The following is a 21,704-nucleotide window of genomic DNA, read 5'->3' as shown; positions in this document are numbered from 1 at the left end:
AAAAGCAATAAGGGGACACAACACTTCCTTCCCCCTTAGAAAGTTGCCTGGTATCGTGCAGGGGGTCGGCGCTCACGCGTGGAGGCGCGCTGGCTTTGTGCGCTCGGGGAGAAACACTTGTAGGCTGGCTGTTGTTCGCTGTGTCTCCTAGGTCTGTCCTGGGCGAAGTCTCTTCTTCCGGGAAGAGGTGCCAGGCTATGTGGGAAAATGGTGCACGTGTTCTCTCCGCTGGCGGACAGCTCTCAGACGGCGTCGTAAATCTACGCAGCTGGTTGAGATGTCGGCGTGCTACTGTGCCATGTATGTTGACGAGCCAAGAGCGCAGGCCTATGCGTCTGACAATTGTAGCTTCCTCCCAGCGTGGCTTTTTCAGAAACTGTCGGGCGAGGACGCGCTGCCCCTCATTAAGCGTGCCGCAGCGCGGAATTGCTTTTTCTTCCCGGAACGTCTCTGCCTTTGGCTCGGGGAGGATGGCTGTGAGCTGGGTTCGCATTTCACGCTCGAACATCATTTTCGAGGGGGTCTCGCCTGTTGTGCTCTGAACCGTCGTGTGCTGCTTGAAGAGAAAGCGCGCAAGGCGGCGCTGCAGCGAGCCTGTCTGATCTCTTTCAAGGGCGCGTTTTAGCTCGGCTACGTAGCGCTCGGCTTGTCCGTTTGTCGCTGGGTGGTAGGGGGCCGATGTAACTGATGAGATCCCGTTGTCGCGATAAAACTTGAGGATCTCCGCAGACACAAACGGTGTTCCGTTGTCCGACACTACCTTGCGCGGCAGGCCGAACGTTGCAAATAGTGATCGGAGGTTGTCAATGACTGCTGCCGAAGTCGTCTGTCCCATTTGCCTTATCTCAAGCCACTTTGTGTAGGCATCTACGACCACAAGGAAAGTGCAGCCCTCAATTGGTCCTGCAAAATCAATGTGCAGTGTGTGCCATGGTGTGTCTGGCTTTTCCCATTCTGGGACAGGAGCTTTCGGCGGGGCGCTCCGGCTGCTCTGGCAAGGCTTGCATTCTCGCACCACTGTTTCGATGTCGTTGTCAATGCCAGGCCACCACATGTAGCTTCTGGCACACTTTTTCATTGCAACGATGCCCCGATGTCCGGCGTGGATGAGAGACATAGCTTGTGCGCGTAGTTCTCTCGGCATCACAACTCGGGACCCAAATATGATGCAGCCGCGATGGGTGCTCAACTCTGTAGCTCGCCTGCGGTAAGCGTCGAAGTTGTCCCCTTTGAGTTTATGCACGTTGCCTTGTTGAACAGCTGTGTAAACTAGCCGGAGAGCTGCGCACTTCTGCGTAGATGCTGCAACTGTGCCTGCTGTAAGCGGAGGTTCTGGCAGTGCTTCGAACATCAGAACGTCTCCTGGTGGAAATGGTTCGTCAACAGTTGCGTCTAGTGGCAGACGGCTTAGCGCATCGGCGTTTTGATGTTTACTCCCATTGCGGTAGACCAGAGCGTAGTCGTACGCTGAGAGTTTGATGGAATGCTGCGTCGGCTCGATGACACCTTGCTGCTCCAGTTTGTCCAACTCTTTTTCAACTGAATCTCGGAGAGCAAACGGCACCGGCCTGGCCTTCAGAAATTTGGGTTGCGTGTTGTCCAACAACTCCAGTGTGACCGGGGGCCCTTCGTTTCCTGGAATCTCTTCCGAGAATACTCTTTCGTATTTCTCTTGCAGTTGCTCAACCATGTTCTGCCTCGGCGTCTGGTGTATGCCGCATATCATCACGCCTAGTGGAGAAAACCAGTTTCTCCCTAGAAGGCTTGATCCTGTGCCCTTCACAACAAGCAGAGGTAGCGTATGGGTCTGGCCGTTGTAGTTAACCTGCACGTTGGCAGAGCCCAATAGTGGCAGATTCTGTCCTGACCACGTTCGCAGGTGCGTGTCGTCTTGTTGCAGGGCGGGTGCGTCAGATGGCCATGAAGTTCGGAACGTGTCCTCACTGATCAGAGTACAGGCTGCGCCGGAGTCCACCTCGAACTTAATCAGCTGGTGATGTACGCTTACTTCTGTAAAAATCTTCGGTCGCGTGCCGAGATTCATGGTGTTCAGGTCGTACAACACAGATGGTGTTGCTGATGTTGTTCCATGGAGATCAGATAGCGGCGTATTCTCTGAGGCGTTGACGCTGTGATTAGGCTGGGAAGGTGACTTTATCTTGGCAAGTCTCCGTTTCGTAATGCATGCTCTTTCGATATGCCCTCGCTTGTGGCAAAAATTACACGTGGCTGACTGGAATCGACATCCCTGGGGGTTGTGTTGGTCGTCACACCGCCAGCAGCGTTGTGCCTTTTTGACCGATTTTACAACAACAGAAGGCTTGCGCACCTGGTTGCTTGTCTGGTGTACCGGCTCGGTGTTCCGGCGAATCCCTCTCTGCTGGTGACCGGCGCTCTCCGCTCGAACGGCGATGTCGTAAGCTTTGCTGAATGTGAGGTCCTTCTCAGCGAACAGGCGCTGCTGCAGTGACTCGTCACTCAGTCCGCACACAAATCTGTCGCGTAACATCACGTCCAAGGGAAGCATGGTGGTGTTAGCAGAAGAAGCTGCGTCTCCCTCCTGCCCGGTAGCTGTTGTCGACAGCGTTCCAAAATTGCAGTCGGCAGCGAGCTTCTTGAGCGCGGCTACGTAGGCGCTCACAGTTTCTCCTCCCAGTTGATCTCGTCGTTGGAAGCGAGCCCGGCTGTAGACCTCGGATGGCCTTGGGTCGTAGTGCTTTTGCAGCGTTTTTACGATGTCGTCGTAAGACACTGCCGCTGGTGTGCTTGGCTGAATAAGGGCGCAGACAGTATCGTAGGTCTGCTCCCCGCACAGCGTCAGCAGGTTGGCCCTCTTCAAGGCTGGGTCTGTGATGTTGTTAGCTTCAAAGTAGAACTGAAGGCGTCCAACCCACGATGACCACGATGAGCCGTTGAATTCTGGTATCTGATTGGGAAACCCTCGCGTAGCCATGGCTTGTCAATAGCGTTGCGTAGCGCGGGTCGAATCCACTTTCTCGTCGCCACTGTCGTGTCCGGTCGCTGTGTTGAATGCAGCGAAAGACGCACACGGTACTTTTAGACTTCGTTTATTTAAAGCTGAAGAGGGTGCGACCAGCGTCGACCGAGGCAGGAGCCGAACTGGCCGCCCGAAGAAAGGAGGGAGTGGAGAAGCGTCCACGAGAGGGAGTGGCTTCCCAGAACAGGAGGAGGGTGCGGGGGCGCACCGTGGGGGGGCCTCTGGCGACAGCGTGCGACGAAGGGCAAGCGGTCGTTAGGAGGGGATGCGAGTGGTCGTTAGGAGGAGGATTGAGTGGTCGTTAGGAGGAGGATGCGAACTGTCGTTAGGAGGGGAATGCGAGTGGTCGTTAGGAGGGGGCGCACACACACAAAAGCAATAAGGGGACACAACATAAATATAATCTGTGCGTCATCTGAGTAGTCGACTACCCTTAAGCAGAACTTGGGTAAAGCAGTATCTCACTATAGTAGGCAAATTCCAGTGAGATTTGCAGGTTATTCTAGTGCCTAAGTTTACCATACAGACAGTTAGGAAATACAGTCAAGTTACCAGTTTTGTAAGCACATGGGCTTACCCAATCTATTCATGCATATAACAAGAGACTATTGCCTTGAACAGCTATTTACCGCCGCAGGTCACAGCACTTCTGTGCCAGGTAGCGCGTGACCTTCTTGTGGCGCTTTTGGAGATCCTCAGCCGAGCAATCCTTCAGCTTCAAATAGTGCCAGAAGGAATCTGCACAGATGGGGTAATAAGTAATGTTAGTGTGGTTGAATATAAAAAATGAGCAGATGCTGAGGCAGTGATCGAATAACGAGCATTAATACACCTAACATAGGTTGTCAGTTCGAATCCGTGCTGCGAGATAGGCTCCAACTTAACTAGTAAGTTTATGCTGCACTACAGGCTGAATCGTATGACACCATCTGGTACATTCATGCCAAACGGTTCACCCACAAATTTTACATGAATGTCGAGACTAAGCAGCCAGACTAATGCCTGCCAGACAGATATACATATACTGATCGATATAGTTTAGTTTCGAGCTGTGGTGCTCGAGCATCCCACTGCCACCTGCTATTATTTTATTCCATTACGTAACCCCCTCGGCTCCCATGGCAACTACTGGGATACACTGCTGCACTGGAGGCTGCCATCTTGGGTTCTATCCGTGGAATCAGCACAACTCTGAGGCTCAAAACACAACCAGGCTCAGAACGCAACGTAATGCTCTAAAATTACTACCTCGGGCTAATAGCTCTGGGAACAAAGCTTCACACACTGGTGCATAATATTATACTTCAGATACACCCAGCAAAGCAGTAGAGAGAAAAGCCCTTTGATGAATAACAAAATTTAGCTGGAGTTTAAAAACCCACATGCACTCTGCGTAGGTTTGGGACTTGGGGGAAAAAAAGAATAGAGGTGCAGGAAATTGCAAAGGTTTTCAAGCAATTTCAACAAAAGTTCAAAAATTATACAGCCCCTGAATTAGGGACGGCATACATCAAAGTGGTGACAAATGGAGTGACAAAGTTCCTTACACAGAGTGTGCATTGATGAGGAATGAGGAGGTTTTAGTGTTTATCTGGAAGATTAACAGCAAATTATTGCGCAGCAGTTTATTGCGCATCTCTGCTGCCTATGAAAGGCTAACCGCCGAATTCAGAAGTGCGCCTCAACTCGATACTCCGTCTCCACTCTGTGGAGTGGAGAAAACAACTGCCCTTCCATTTGATGAGCAGTTAGCATTGAAGAATGCCACTCGGCATTTCTTCAGACGAGGAGCTGCTCTAGAGACCTTCTTCCAACCGCCGTCCCTCGAGGAAGCATGAACAGCAAATGAAGGTGAGAATAAGGCGAAAAATTGCCTTTGGCTACAAAAAAGCATGGCATGGCTATTAGGTGTCTGTTTTATCACGCAGCACCACCTTAAGAACACAAAGAACCTCACCGTTTATTAGCCTAGTAAAACATCTTTTGCAAGCTGCCTGACGAAAGCAACAGAGAAAAACTACCGGAAACGCTTGCACATCTGGCAACCTTTGCCTCCAAAGATGTAGCGTCTATGTAGGCATTTACGAATGGCATGAAAAACTGCCACGAATGGTGTAAAAAACTGCCGTTCGTCAACTTGTGGGAGCTTTCGCTGGCCTGCAGAGGCCAGCGGCGAAGCTGAGAAGTACCAAAATGGGTTTGGGTTTATGGGGTTTAATGTCCCAAGTGACTCAGGCTATGAGGGATGCCATAGTGAAGGGCTCTGATAATTTCATCCACATGGGGTTCTTTCACGTGCACTGACATCGCACAGTACACAGGCTTCCAGCATTTTGTCTCCATCAGAATGCGACTGCCGCGCCCAGGATCGATCCTGTGTCTGAAATCAACAGCTGAGCACCGCAACCCCTGAGACTGCTTCATCATCAAAATATGCATTACATAAATGACACTGCATCACAGAAAAGGACTAACAGTCATTGCCAAACTGTAGTTACAGCCAAAAGTTGGCACCGTGAACCTGCTCCCCACATCCAAAAGCTTGCACTTCAGGCCAACGCACACAAATCAGATTGTCTCCCAAACCCCATGACACTGCCTCCCAAAGAAGGTGGCAGCCAATAAGTGGGCAACAAAAAAGTAAACTGTGGGTAACAACTTGAATGTCTTGCATCACGCTACAAGGTGATGTGAAATTTGAGGAAAGGCCCCAAGAAGCACATAATTTTTTTAGGTTTTCAGAGCACTCTTAGCCCTTTAAATGACAAATGTTTTCCTAAAAAACATACCAGAAATTTTAAGCAATAAATTTTTTTGTTTACTTCATTATTCTTGAAGCCACTTCATTGCATACGCATGGGCAGCTGCAGAGCAGTCAGCTCAATGCACCGATTGTGGTTCACAGTACTCAGACATACAGACAAGGGACAGAAACAAAAAAGACGATGGCACAGGCACTGAACTTAACTTTTTCCAGAACTGCCGACATACTGCATAAATACCCACACCACAGGCACCAAGACGCAGCGATTTATGCACTCGTGGTAACATGAAGTTGTATGAGAAGTAGTGGAAAAACAACAAAAGCTAGAAGCAAAAACCAGAGGACACAGCACAGGATAATACCATAACAAGGTGAGAGAAAAATTTATCAGCAAGTCATTTTTAAAAGACTGCCAACAGTGCATAGGTTTGAGCAAAAGAATATTTAAGAACTGGTCAGATAAAATGGAACTAAAAAACCTTACGCACAAACACAGACCAAGCGCAGTGAAAAAAAAATGAAGGAGAAATAGTAAGAAAAAACACGCAATACAAGCAAAATGGTGATTGGGTAAGCAAACGAGAATTGAGCAACAAGCGAAGGTGAAGTGTGCTAAAATTTAAAAGTATAAAAGGGGAATAAAAACGCGCATGAGCCACAAAGGCGAAGCCAACAGTTATTATGGTTAAAAGTGGAAGATGACGTACATTGAAGCCGAGAGATAAAATATAAAAAAAGTGAAATTCAATAACCAGTATGAAGGCAAAAATCAAGAAAAAACACGAAAAGAGGGAAGTTGGCGGAAGAGGCAAGGCATGTAACACACATGTAGAACCAGGGCTAGATCAAGTACGTCCACAAAGAAAGCCAATCCTCTGAGTGAAACCAAGCGTGTTCTATACATTCACCCCGGAGCCTGAAAATCTCCGCGGCTTCCACCATTGCATTGCGTCAGCTTATTACGGGGCTCTATTAACACAGTGGCTTTTTCGAACTTTGGGCAGCATGGCTTTTTTGCGTCCCATTATCAGCAGTGGACTTGCAGGTACCTAAGAGATGTACCCGATAAATCAGTGTAATGCTCTCTTAGCCTTCCATTGATGCCAATGTATACCTTGCGGCAAGACAAAGGGATTGAGCAAGCACTTCTTGCGCATGCCGCTAAGGGTTTCTGTAAAATTCGGTGCAGCCTGTTTCTTTTTCATTGACGATCCTAGAGAGGTGCAATAGGTGATGTGGGGGGGGGGGGGGCGGGGCGGCAGCAAAAAAAAAAGCATCTACTCTATCTCTTGAATTTTCTAAAGGTAAATTTCACAGCACTTTAAGGAAATCGAAGAGAAAGTAGGAGTAGACATTGCCTTTTTTGACCCACTAGCACCTATCACAGTCGTGGAATCCTGAATGAAAAAAAAAGACGCTGCACCAAGCGGTACAGAAAACCCTTAGCGCCATGCGCGGAGGGCGTTTAATCAATCCCTTTGTCTTGCCGCAAGGTATACGTTGGCATCAATGAAAGGATAAGCGAGCATACGATTGATTTATTGGGTACATCTCTCAGGAATCTGCCAGTCGGGAAGACCAAACCGCAAAACTGTATCGCACAGAAGCAGGTGACAAAACAAGGCCGTACTGACAACTGAAAATTTATTGAAGAACAGCAGTCCTTACATAGACAAGTCGCGTGTGTAATCTGCAAACAATCGTAAAGAGGCAAAAAAATTCAATGGCAACCATGGAGCTGAGCAAATATGACAATCACCTGCTCAACAACGAAACAAAAACAACCGGGGGAAACACAGACAGAAACGCTAATTTTCCTGAAAAATGAACACAGTAGGCGTGACTTCAAGATGGCAACAGCCTCGACGATTTCTCTTTCCAACTGCTCCTTTCTTCATCCAATAATCTGTGTGCAGTTCAGTTTGGGATAGCAGTCTACAAATGAGACAGTGAGTGGGACGGCAAACGCCTCCGGGTCTACTCAAGGAACACGCATACTCTTGCAAACAAATGTGTAAACATCTACCACTTTGGACAATATAAAACTGGCCACAGCTGAGGGGAATCTCGTACAAAATGCCCGTTGGCCGTACTTTTTTGAATGCCTCGTGCCATGTGCAACGGGGGTGGTATACACGATTCCTCTCAGCTGTGGTCAATTTTATACCGGCCAAATTGGTAGATGGTGAAACATTCCCTTGCATGAGTATCAGCATTCCTCGGGTAGGCCCGGACGACCTTGCCTGCCTGTTCACTGTTCCAGTTGTAAAGACTGTTATCCTAAACTGAACTGCACATTATTATTGGATGAATAAAGGCCCAGTTGGAAAGAAATTCTCAAGGCTGTTGCCATCCTGAGGTCGAAGCTAGATAAGTGTGTTAGCATGCCTTCTGTGTCCATTTTTCAGAAAGAATCAGAATTTGTTTCCCTCCCTAGGTTGTTCTTGCAACGATTGTTTGCAGATTACATGCGCAACTGATCCATATGAGCACTCATTACTTCAATAAATGTTCAGTTGTCGTACAGCCTTGTGTTTCGCCTGCCTTTGTCCCATCCTGTTTTGCGGTTTTGCTCCTCACGATTTCCTACCAACTGGCCTACAACCACGTCCTTCTAAATCTGCAAGTCCATTGCCAAAACTGTGACTGAAGCCATGCCACCCATGTTCGAAAAAGTGCCATTGTGTTAAAAAGGCACCAGAATAAGCCGACATGACGAACTGGTGGGAGCCGCCGGGATTTTGAGGCTCCAGGATTAATGGGCAAGAACACCCTCGGAAAAAAAGATTGCCTTTCTTCAGGATCTGTTTGACCTAGCCCTGGTTTTATAAACATCTTGCATTGCTTCACTTTTCTGACAACTCCTCTATTTTCGCGTTTTTGTTTGCTTTTATCCTTCATACTCATTGAATTTCATCTTTCGATATTTTATTTCTCTCGTTTTTACAGTAGCTCATCTTCCTCCTTTAGCCATGTTAATTCTTGGCTTCACCTTTGTTGCTCATGTGCATTTATTGCCCTTTTATTCTTTCAGTTTTTTAGCTCACTTCACCTTTGTAGACCAATTCTTGTTTGCTTGCCCAACCACCATTTTCATTTCACCGCATGTTTTTTCTTGCCATTTTGCTTTTATTTCACTGCCCTTGATCTGTGTTTGCTTGTAGTGTTTTAGTTCCGTGTTATTGGACCAGTACTTAAAAATTTTGGTCAAACCGTTCCACTGTTTCACGTGCTGGTGGTCTTAAAGATGACTTGCTTAAAACTATTCCTTTAACATTGTTATGGTTTCATCCTTCCCTGCTCTATAGTATGGTTTTCTGTTTCTAGTCTGTGTTGTTTTCCCACTATTGGCCATATCACTTATTGTTGCCACGAGTGCATAAAATTGCCACCTGTTGGCGCCTGCGTTTTGGTTATATATGCAGCGTTTCGGTGTTTCTGGAATAAATCTGTAGTCACCACCTGTGCCCTCATATTTTTTCTTTCTGACCCCAGTCTGTGTTTCTAAGCACTGTCAACCACAAAGGATCAGCACCAACTAGACCGACAGCTTGTCCTATTCAAGCTCAATGCATACTTCCCAAAGACATGCTATGCCGAAAACACTGTACTTACAGTAAAGCCTGCTTGACTGAGCGAATACCACTGGCAATTCGCAAATTCCCAGCCTGCTCCTGGTTGCTGGCTCAAGCCGCACGCAACTTTGTGCCTTGCACGACTTCCACGCAACTCTTGGTCCCTTGAAACTGAAACAGAGGGATGAGTGAGAGATATCAGATTTGATATGCTTGCATTGCTGCAATGACTAAGAAAAAACGATATTTTCCATAAGAACAATTATTATTTCACACTAGCATCGCAGAGTAAACCTCGTTTATCACGACCTCGTTAACACTGACATACTGCACAGTCCCAGCCTGACTGCATCTAGTTCTATGGTGTCAAATGCTAGTTAGCTATGAGCCCTTGGCCTTGCACCGGTTAATACAGACAACCTCGGAATGGGCAATCAGCTCCAAGCTTTTGAGTCATAGATACTCACAAGCTCAGTGGTCCCAGGGGTTCTAGAAATATTGGCAGGGTGACACAGTAACAAGCATTCCGCACCACTTGCTCTCACTTCATTGCAAAAAAACTCTTCGAACAGAGCTTCATAAATACGGGTATAATTATTGTGATTAAACCTACCTGCAGTTTTCAATTATCCTAAAATTTTATGCAACTCGACGAGCAATAAGCATTAAAAAGGAATTAAAATAGCCAGCACTGTTTAAACAATATAGGTACGAAGAAATACGAGACGTATCCACTACTCTCCAGTGGTTCTTTAGCTTCATGGATTATCAATCTACACTTTCTTACAGGCACATTTGCACGCGAAGATTGGGTTTAACCCAATCTTGATGAATCTTTCTGGAATGCAACAATCAGGAGAAACCAGTTTTACTCAAAAACAAAGGACCCTATACACTGCATCACAAGCCCAGCTAGGTGCACTTAAGACTACAGCCCCTTCCATAAGTCTCCAATTTGCCTGTCCTCGACAAGTTGCAGGATCCCGGTCCGCTGCTTGTCAAATTTCGCTATCCCGCCTTGCTAGTTCTCGCACTGCCCTTCTCAAACTCTTGGAATTCTGTTGCTGTAGCAGATCATCAGCTATTACTTGTATTATTTTTTTGTTTTAGCACTACACACTCCATGGCAAAACTGCTGGATATTGTACTTTAAATAGGTTTGTAGAGCGTGCAAGTGGCTTGCAGCTTGACGAATAGGTGAGAAAAAAACGCGGAGCCTGACAAATAGGTGTGAAAAAAACGTGGGTTATTTGGAAGAAATGGGCTTGGGCAGGGATGTAATGCAAAGGCAAGATAACCAGTGGTCCTTAAGAGTGATGGAGTGGATTCCAAGAGAAGGCAAACGTAGCAGGGGGCAGCAGAAAGTTAGGCGGGCGGATGAGATTATGAAGTTTGTGGGGATACGGTGGCTGCAACTGGCAAAGGACCGTGTTAATTGGCGAGACACGGGAGAGGCCTCTGCCCTGCAGTGGGTGTGAGGCTGATGATGATGACAACCTAGTGAATTTGCCTCGCAACAACCGCTGCAGCCTGATATTTTGTAGAGCAGCACAATGGCCTTCATTTTTTGAGTGGTGAAGTATTCAGCATTTTGTTTCAACCATGAGTGTAAAGGGAAGACGTTTTATGTTGCACAAAAAGAAAGGAATTACATGCATACTGGGCTTTGGATGAATGCCCTGTGGACATTACAAAACACTGCCATCCTTGCTTTATCTCTGCCAGGTAACAAAATTCATTATTCTCCAAATACTTTGGACAGAGACAAGCTGCCGTGCACTCATTCGAGCTCAGTGGACTTTCCCTCAAACCAATCTTCAGTAAATAATATCAGGATTAGGCAAAAGTAACTGCAGTGTATATCAGTGGGTCAGTGCCTTTTACAGAAAGTTTTGGAAACAGAAAAGTTGATGAGCTTTGTGAGCACATGATGATTGCCCAATCTATTTACATAGGCAAATGGGAAATTTGCCTTCCTATTCAATTTATGCACATTCAAACGATATTTACCGCTGTAGGCCACATCAGTTCTGTACCAGGTAGCACATGCCAAAAAAAGCCTCGATAGCGTAATAAGTAATGTCAGTGTGGTTGACTATAGAACTTAAAATCTACGCCATATCTCTTGGATCTAAGCTTGACATATTTCTGCATAATACTATACTGCAGATACAAATAGCAAAGCAATAGAGAGACAGAGAAAGTTTGCTAATGAAATGAACAAAATATTTAGCTGGTACTTAATATCACTGACCTGTTACTCAGCATGAAGAAGGAAATAAGAGGGAAAGACGAAGGAAAACAGGTGCAGAAAATTGTTAACGTTTAGAAAACAATAAATTCAAAAAAATTTTTGGAAATGATGTATCCATTACTTTACTTGGTTTTAAAGGGTCTAATGCCACAAAGCGGCGCAGGCTATACAGGGCGCTATTGTAGAGGACTGGAAAATTCTTTTGGTGTGCTGACATCACACGGTACCTGGGCCTCTAGCATTTCGTCTCCATTGAAATGAGACTAGTACAGCTGGAATCGAAACTGGCTGGAATCGAACCTGCCTCTTCCAGGTCAGCAGCCAAGCACAATAACCACTCAGCCCTATGACGGCTCCCATTTGGGGTGACATGCATCAATGTGGTGACTGACGGGGTTCACAAAGTTCACTTCAGAGAGGGTGTGCATTGATGAGGTTATATAGTTCAAATCTCCCAATGCCACATAATTAGACAGGTAAAAATTTATTATGAGCATATGCTGCCTATGGCAGGCCAAGAGACGTAAGACACAAAGCATATGTCCTTAAAATGAAGGCAAGAAGAGCACAATTTCCTGCTGCGAGTAACCACTCCACTATTTAAAAGGATAGTCAGCTTCTTTAAAATATGTATGTCCTGCTTATGTCCATTTATGATTCCCGCTCAGATTTTAATTCGCATTTATTTCCAACCAACTCAGTTCTCTCCCAATCTCTTATCATTAACCCTATGATTTTCCTGAGTGGTTCACAGCACAGTTCTCAATTTAAGCCTTTTATAGTGTACCCCACTTTTCCCGACAGCTTAGCAAAGGCAAAGCAGTTTAAAATTTCTTTTTGAGAATACTGCAAGGTGCTGCTAGTAACTTCTGAGTGCATGCCTAAGGCAATAAACCCCTTTCTTATTCTCCCAACCATTTCTTTCAAATGCTCTATATCCGTGCATGACCTGGCCGAGGTGCATTCTGTTCAGACTTCCAGTGCCTGACTGCATTTCATAAAATGGCCTCTTTCCTGATTATTAAGTATTGATTAAGCTCTCATTTTCACACTGAGTATTGATGTCCTCAATCATTTACAAGAATTCATCACTTATACTACAACTCACCACTAATACTACAATGACATGAAATCAAATATAACTGAGCGGTTCTCCACGAGTCTTCGCATTTCCTGAACCAACCCGCTGCTATGCAGAGAGGGTCACCTCGTCTAGCATCTTCACATCTTGTTCAGGGTATGTGGGTTGTGCAAAGTAAACAACCGTTGATTTCAGATCACTGCAGTCAAAACTACAAAGTAGCTGGTGCAATGAAATGTTAGTTCTAAGAAGGTCTGCTCGTTTTTTTTTATGCGGGCCCAAGTGAACACAGGCTAAACTGCATGCTGTTTGATGTCAGTGCAGGTTAAAGATCCCCAGGTGGCCAAAGTTATTCTGCAGCCCTCTGCTACGGCACCTCTTTTCTTCTTTAACTCCCTCCTTTATCCCTTCCCTTGCATCATGGTTCAGGCGCTTATCAAGATGCGAGACAGTTACTCTGTCACTTCCTCGCCTCAAAAACCAATTTTAAATTTTTCAAGGATACTTTCAAGAACGTAGAGGTACAAACTGTGCAGTATAACCACATGCTACAGCAATAAACCAGCAATACATCTGCGCTGACAGGAGCTTGCCAAGAACGCTGCAAGGATGCTATGCCACGCAAGATTTGGTGTCATCATACAATGTTACTTTACTGACTGGCATTTCAGTGTACAAGCAAGAAATACCATTAAAGTATTATTGTCCAGCACAACGTTTTTAAAAAGATAAACGAACATTTTGGCCCTTTTAAAGGACACACATGCATTACAGGCAACAGGTGTGGAATAGTCACTGCACCTGAAGCAGGCTCAACTCCTTTATAATAACAGCGCAGTGTCAAGAGCTACATGAGCGGCTATATTTCACACAAATTTGCAGTTCATGTAATTATAAGCTGAGGTACTGCTGTAAAGTGCATGTAGAGTTCTGCATGCATTTTTAAACACAGCAGTGAGCCTAGGTTGAAAAAATATTTTTCAAAACAGGCAGGTAAGGTGTGAGTAACTGAAAAAGATAATTACCATGAATGGCTTGGAGGGATGGCACAGCTGAAGGCAGGAAGCACGCATGGCCCAGCATATGCTGGCAGCTGGCAACTGCAGATAAATACGTCCCGACCAACAGCTGTCAGTGCCAGTGACAATGTCATGAATGACAACAAAACAAACTGTTGACTGCTTCAGAAACTAAAATAAGGTATTAATATAGGAACACAAAAAGCAATGAGGTGGCCCATGACAAAATAAATAAGGAGATTGTATGTGAAACACCCATACACATTCTTTGAGTACATTTACATGACTGTCATAACCACATTGAAAGATGAGCTGGCTGGAATACCGCTTCATTTTTATGCATGATTAAAAAAGCCCAACTATTCGAATATAGCATGCGCAGGCTTTAGTTAATTACTATTAGGGTGCCTTGCACCAGCATCTAATGTATTCTTAAACTGAACGTACCAACCAGTCGACCAGTTTATCTTGCATAAATGAGAAGAGAGAATGGAAAAAGCATGCATTCAATAGCAAGGAGCCCGATATCTCACGTCTCAACTGAGCATGATACGAAAATTAGTAGTGCATTTAACAAATCTGCACACAAATAAAAACAGCAAAACATTTGTCGAGTGGTAATGCAAGTAGGGGCAAGAGAAAAAAAAATACCGAAGAAGACTGGTGAGTGTGGTGTAGCGACGTCTGTGGGTAGGGTTCCGTGCCTGGGAACAGTTCCGAGCGCGGAGAACTGCTGCCGGCAGTCAACCAAGAATAAATAAGAGAAGGTGAAAATTAATAACAAACCATTACCAATTGCGAACGACGTGAAAACAGGCCGCATAAGCGAGGTATACAGCAAAAAGCTTGAAATCTCAAATAAGTGTGCAGTTCCATCCCCAACACTTCAGTGCCCTGAAGGTGAGGAAGCATGGACGCCTACAGTTCAGGGAAGACACAAGAACGACCTCACTGACATAATATTGCCAAATTCTGTTCCAATGGGGAAGCACAGATAAAAAGTTTACAAATTACTAGTAAACATGCGCCAGCCTTCCACATGCGATCACTGTCTTCGAAAAAATTTGCATGACGAATATAAAGAAGTAAGCACTGATCCGATGAGCACCAACACCTAGCAAAATCATCCGTCGTCTGTTCGCAGTTCGCCTAGCGCGAGTGCTTCATCGCGCAGCACTGCTGCTCATAATAATCTTCTAAATAGCACAAATCCATCCGATGAGTACCAGCCGCGAGCAAATCGCCCGTTGTCAGTTCCCTTGCCTGTTCTCAGCTGTCCAAGCAAAAGCGCTCTCACACGCGGCACTCATCGTCGTCTTCTACGCAGTACAAATCCATGCCAGCTGAATGTAGTAAACATTGTCTGTAGTTTTTTGCAGCGGTAGCAAGCGACCGCATAACTCTGTTGCGATCTCTGGTGGCATTTTTATTTACCACGGCACCTGAGTACTAAACGCAGACATAGACTATGAAGCAACACTTGTCACGCAGGCTACACGCCCGTTCTTTCCTGGCAACGCATTATAACTGAGGCAACCGCACGCAGACTGCCTCCACTGCCATCCCTATATAGCCCGCACACTAATAACGCGTGTGAATACAGATCAGTAATAGAGAAGCGTTGACGGGACTCACCGATCATGCAGCTCATCCAGGCTTAGTAAAACAGCGCCGTCGTCTTCATTGCCTTTCCAGATGACAAGACGTCGTAGCGCTAGCTGCCTTTCTTCATGGCTTTGCCCGTCCAAACTCACCGATGTTGACTGGGCGTAATACTCGTCGTTGGCTTCCAAAACACACTTCTGTTCTTCACACATGTCCGCCGCACAAGCACTCAAACAATGCCATGAAAAGCCAAATAACACAAAACGTGAAGCAACGCACGCACTGACATTGCGCCGGCGGCAGCGGCTTTGCCCTCGTTTTTGCGTCGTTGAAAAACTGCAACTCAAATGCGCTTTTTTATTCCTAATATTTAAATTATGTTCAAAACAAACATATTTTATATTTTTATTTTTTTATTAAGTGCGACCACTAAAGCGCTTTTAAATACTTTTGTGACACGACGTTTGTAGAAGCTGCGATCCTGTGTTCCCATCACCCAGGGTGCCCCGGATGTCCTAGCAGACGACGGAGCAGACGACGGCGCAGACGACGCTGTTGACGGAATGAAATTTCGTTTGCTGCCAGCTAAAATCTCTTAATTGCGACAAAAAGGGCAAAGAAATGCACCGTATCTCAAGCTGGCGCATATCAAGGGTATGTTGGACGTGAGCGGTAGGACTGAGAGCAGCTGCGATGCATTACTTTGACTGACGCGGGCATGCTCCACGGAGATTTACATGAAACTGAGAGCTTAACTGTGACCCGTACAAGCGGATTACTTTGATATCAACTGCTTTACGAAACTAAGCCGATAGTTGCGTCACACTTTAGCTGATATGCAACAGCGGCTCGCACTGGCCGCATCTTGTTCGCGTGTACTTGCACAATTGAGCAAGAGCCCACATGGAAGCCGATAGAAGCAACTGTGTTTTCGAGTTCAGATTGTTCCCAGAAATACGAGCAGCTTGTTTTAGCACGCACTCGAATTGTAGTTCTCAGCCAGTGCGTCACGAGCGGTGACGATGGCGTCGACGACGAGAGTAAGAATCACCTTAAAGGGGTTGTGAAAAGAAAATTAAGCTGCCCGGTTTTAATTTTTACTGCTTCCATAAACATTAGACATGCTGATTCCGAAATATTTCGACTCAATATTGAGTCTGCATTTAATAAAGCCCGTTCGAAATCGCTGCCTTTTTGTGCTCATGAAACGACCATGCGCCGCCGTCGGCTGGCACACGCACTACTCGACTACGTCATTTTAAGATCTTCAGAAACGTACAGATATCTTCAACTTTCGTTTGCCCTAAAATAATACCTTTATGAGAAATTCAGTAGTGAAACAAGGTTTTCCAATTATTTGCACGCGTAATTGCACTCTGTTAAAGGGCAGCGCGTGGTCATACATCAATCACTGACCTGGGACAAGTTTCGGTTTCGGTTCTTCTTCTCCATCCTCCTTGGCTTCAGTATCGGCGGCTCGACATAGCCTTGCTTACGTGAACTTATCTAGGTGGTGTTCCTTGACAGCGGTGGTTTGAGTCAGAGAATCGAGCTGAGCAAGGCCAGCCCATCTCGACGATTCTCTGTTTACATGAACTCGATACGAACGAGTAAGCTATCGCGGCGCGCATCGGCTCCGCGCTTCTGTTCTTTGCTGCAGAAAAATATATTCCAGAAGCGTGAAGAGGGTTAGGCATAATTTGCAGCTGGGGCTGCGAGTCAACCCACCCCTTGTGATAGAGATGAAGACTCGAGTCCATGACCGGGTTCGGAGGTTCACGGTCGGGGCTCCCGCAGGCAGAGGTGTCGCGGGCTCTCGGCATGACTGCTGCTTGCCGGGCGCGCGACGTGCCGTTGCGAGCGGCGTAACAACGACTGACAGCAGCTCGCCGCCTGCGCACAACCGATGTCAATGACAGGCCGCATGCGGCGCGTCGCACTGACAAGGAGCAGAATGCGAGCGCGCAGAGCGCCAGCGTCATAATGACGTGGGCGCGCGTTTCTCGGGGCCGGCCTGTCAGCCTGGATGTCGGCCGCCGGCGTCAGAAAAACACGCTAGTATTATTTGTTCACGCTCATAACAAGCACTGGAATAGATGAATGGCAAAAATGAATCATTTTTGAGGATCGTTGGCTGATGCCGAGTTGCGGGCAGTATTTAATTCGGCGATACAAGCAAATTTCATCCCATGACCGCTTTATTTACTGCCTGGTCGCCGCTCGCATAGCTGGCATTTGCTAGCTCTGGCGTCGCGGAAATCGAGCATATCTTTATTTTACTATGGGACAGGTTCACAGTTGAAGGGGTGACGAGAGTAGTACCTTTTACAGCGCTGACCAGTTCCGAAGCTCCCTCAGCTGCGGTATCGATAGTATCGATGCAAAACCAGGTAGGCTTACCCAGGGCCGCCGGCAAGGCTCGCATTTCATCGCCCGGCGCGTCCGCAGGCGGCGTCGTTGCCGAAAGCTCGGCATGCTGCCACTGCTCGAATATAACAGGCAGCCTTTCTGATAGCATGGCTGTTTTGTCTTTTCTGGTGCGAATGTGAAATACAGCGAGTCTGCAGGCCGGCCGGCAAACCTGGATCCCGTCCGCTTGCGTACATATAAAAATGAGCTAAAGATTTTTCTTCACGTAAATAATAAACTGTGGGAGCAAGAAGTGTGGAAAATAGATCCTTTTTGAGGATCGTTGTACAATGCCGAGTTGCTGGTAGAAGCAGCAACTGTAATACGAGCAAATTTCTTGCCACAATTAACCGCCGCTCAGCTGCCGCTGCCCGGCCGTTGCGGTCCGGCTTGCGCGCCTGGCGTCCGCTATATAGCTCCGCTGCCGAGCGCACTGCAACAATGACCATATTTTTTTGTTGTGAGACGATGCTGTTGACAGTAAAACGATGCAAAAAGCAGGCATTTTATTATAACCCAGGCTACCTCCAAAGCGCTGTCCACCGCGGCTTCGGTGCGAAACAGGCCTAGCGACGACGAGGGCAGCCAGAGAGCAGTGCAGTTCGTCGCCCGGCGCGCCCGCGCCCAGCGCCGTTGCCGAAAGCGCGCTACGTGGGCAGGCATGCTTTGTCGCCGCCCGAGTACAGCCGGCAGTCTTTCTGATAACATCGCTATTTTGTCTTTTCTGGTGCGAACTTCAGTAGCCAAGCAGCGCGCAGGCGCTGGTGTGCGGTGGCAAAGTGTTACACCGGTTGTGGGCCGGGCATGAGCCTAGCGGCGCAAAGATGCTTGCCGCTCCGTGTCCATGCTTGCAGTAGGCGGCAGTTCGCAAGCGGCGACTGGTGCGGCGCGCCGGCCAAGTTTTCGCACATGTGTCAGCTTGACAGCTAGCAGACTCCATTCTGAGCAAGGTTGCCAGGTCCTAAATTTTGAAAGGAGCCACAAAAACAAGAAAAGTAGCCAAAAAAGTAGCCAACTAGCTGCCGAAGTGTCAAAATTAGCCAAAAATAGCGCCAAAGTTGCATAAAAGCGTCACCAGAAGCATAAAGGGCGTAAGAAATATATAATTCTGGTAGGACGCAGGGCAATCGTGAATGCGAATAACTTTGAAGTACAAAAGCATTGTAAATCAAATGAAAGGAAATACATGAACACCATGGGCCAGAAGCACGGAAACGCGCGAGGAATTTCTGAAGGGAAAGAGTGTGGGAAAAGTTATCAGAAATGTTTTTCTTCTTTTCAGAGGAGAAATAATTGGTGTTCCTAAGCCACAGCCATGGCAATTTTAATTCCCAAATATATGTGTGTGTATATATATATGGCATGCCTGGCATTGATTTTTGCATGAAATTTCTTCACTGCTCCTTAAAGGGGTGGAGACACCAAATTTGTGGTTCGCGCGTTCTTAGTTGCAAACGTTTCTTATGGCTCCAGGAAGCATGATACACACTAAAAGATTCATATATTCAGAGTGAATAATTTATTATAGCATTTTTAGGTGAACGATTTTCGGTTTCGGAACGCCGAGTTGTACAGTGACGTCACAGAGGGGGAAGATCAACTGCTTCGCTTGGTCAGTGGGCCCACAAAAGTTGTGACGCACCTACTGCTGCATCGTCTGCTTTCCCACACACGTGCTGACCAGCGCATATGAAAAAAACAACTGCACGTCTAGTCCCAGCAGCTCGGATTCTGACAGATCTGATTCCAACGAGTGAGGACATCGACTTTTTTTTTGTTCGCACGCTAATATCGCCTTCGCGGGTTCGCGTGAGGATGCGAAACACTTTGCAAAATGCCAGTAAGCATCGCTGCGCCGCTCTACCCAAGCTGCGCCCACAACCTGTGTCACACGTCGCTGCCGTGCAGCAGTACCTGAGCGCTGCTTGGGATGGTGTACAAATATCACAAGAAAAGACAATATCGCCTTGTTATCAGAACTGCCAGTTATACTCGAGCAGCGACAAAGTATGTCTGCTTATGTTGGGAGCTTTCGGCAACGGCACCGCTCGCGGGCGCTCCGGGCGACGAGCTCTGCTGCTGCCTGGCTGCCGTGGTCGTCGCTAGGCCTATAGCCTGTTTAGCAAGCGGCCGGCGCTTCAGAAGTCGCCTGCGCTATAATAAAAGGCCTACTTTTCACAAATACCCTAGTAGCACGCTTTGTTGCCTCAGTGTGGCCACAACGTTACCTTCTAACATTGCCTTAACGTGGCTAGCGTCCTCTTTTTGCCACGTTAACGCAACATACATAAGACAACGTTGAGACAATATTGCTCCATTGATACATCAACTTTCAGTCAATGTTAAAGCAACTTCTGGAGACAATATTAATGCAACGTTGCTACAACATTTTCTTAATGTTGATACAACTTTTTATTCGCACACATGCAACATTCCCACGACAATGTTTCTACAATATTGCTGCAATGCTCTCATAATGTTTCAGAAACATTCAGACAGCATTCTAAATTACTGAAATATTTCAGCGACCAATAATGGCTGCTGCTCAATAAAGTGATCTCTTGAAAGACTAAACTGTGTACAATGGCATCATCGTACCAGAATGGTTACAGCAGCTTAAGGTCACAAGAATTAGCAATTGAGCATTACTCCTTGCTACACAGTAATGCGGTGCTTGCTATAGAATACAAATACAAGACTGCACTGCACAACACATTGTTTTTCCATACTTTCCAGACCGCTTACTCTAAATAAATCCTTAAATGTTACATTCATTAGCTCTCTAACAGTGCTCCTATCGTTTAGATGCAACAAGATTCCATGACATGGTTATTCTGACAATTAGACTGATTTATTTAAATAGACAGAAATATAATTTCGAAAAAGGAAGCAGACTTATAATACACTCAACAATACAGCTTGAAAAATGCAACACGAGGGCTTACATTTTCACGGATATGATTTATTTATTTACTTCATAAAGAAACTTGCAACAAATCTAAAAAAAACAGTACACATGTGAGCTACTCGGGAACAAGAACCGGAGCTAATGTTTTAAACAGTTACTAGGCACATTACCATAGCATGAAAACGTGCACACACCTCTCAACTGGCATGTTATAAATACAAAACACTTGAGTAAACTATTTACACAACAATAGCACACCTTGAAAACATGCACCACCTGGACTTTGTATTTCCCAAATATAACACAGTCATTTTGTGCACAAAATTGCAACAAATAAACAAAGTAGCAGTTCAACCTAGTTGGCCATTCAGAAACAAGGAGCAGAGGTATTATGAACAGCAGAGTTAGTTGTTGGGCTGTTTAACATCACTGATTTAAGTGCATAGTTTTCCAGCCCTACGGAACACACACACACAGATACATGAGCCGCCGCGGTGGTTCAGTGGTTATGGTGCTCGGCTGCTGGCCTGTTAAGACACGGGTTCTATCCTGGCCGCGGTGGTTGCATTTCGATGGAGGCAAAATGCTAGAGGCCCGTAAATGCAATCTGCATGCAAGAGATCTAAAGAATGAAGACAGGTTCCAAACTTGTCAAGCACTGCAGTGATTGTACAGAGATTTTCAAGTGCGAAGATCCTTAGCAGAAGCAGACCACAAACCACATGTGAAGCGACAGAGACGCATCATATTAAAAAAGCTGGTTCACAATGTGCGAGCAATACTTCAATTGTATCATATAATGCAGATATGATGTTTCTTTCATAGTTTTTATGATAAAGGCTGGTCCGAGGGCATTTAAGCAGTGTCTGTGCAGTTAAATAACCAGTTGTCAGTGAGCGCTGTGTTTTATCCTTCTTCCCAACATCAGTAAAACGGCAAGTTGGTACATACTTGAAGAAAACAGCGCAGCAACAAGCACAAGAGAGAAGATGGGACAGGTGCTGACCAGCAACTGAAGGTTTATTGAAAAGGAACACTTAAAATATACTCACTTTACAACCAAGAGCGCACATGAGTTGCGCAAACAACAC

The 21,704-nt window shown here is 46.2% G+C and overlaps 1 protein-coding gene across 3 annotated transcripts; it reads right to left on the bottom strand.

Annotated features, from left to right (window-relative positions):
* Window positions 1-3,546: 3,546 nt before the first annotated feature.
* On the bottom strand, window positions 3,547-15,871 carry LOC149357147 (uncharacterized). Of its 3 annotated transcripts, none has more exons than XM_089577886.1 (5): window positions 15,327-15,871; window positions 14,343-14,424; window positions 13,698-13,772; window positions 9,378-9,508; window positions 3,547-3,736 (listed from the first exon to the last, which is right to left on the bottom strand). In XM_089577886.1, exons 1-5 carry the CDS (start codon window positions 15,340-15,342, stop codon window positions 3,624-3,626), a joined length of 417 nt encoding a protein of 138 aa, XP_089434012.1. In that variant the 5' UTR covers window positions 15,343-15,871; the 3' UTR covers window positions 3,547-3,623. The 3 variants fall into 3 exon arrangements, 2 of the variants coding, with proteins under 2 accessions (XP_089434012.1, XP_089434013.1); XM_089577887.1 differs by having other exon boundaries at window positions 14,343-14,421; XR_016289882.1 differs by lacking the exon at window positions 3,547-3,736 and adding an exon at window positions 4,803-4,821.
* Window positions 15,872-21,704: the final 5,833 nt, after the last annotated feature.

The sequence above is a fragment of the Amblyomma mixtum genome, chromosome 3 (genome assembly GCF_055824585.1).
Source record: "Amblyomma mixtum isolate Tamu chromosome 3, ASM5582458v1, whole genome shotgun sequence".
Lineage (NCBI taxonomy): Eukaryota > Metazoa > Arthropoda > Arachnida > Ixodida > Ixodidae > Amblyomma > Amblyomma mixtum.
Note: the sequence above shows the minus strand (reverse complement) of the source record. Positions and strands in the feature narration are given on the sequence as shown.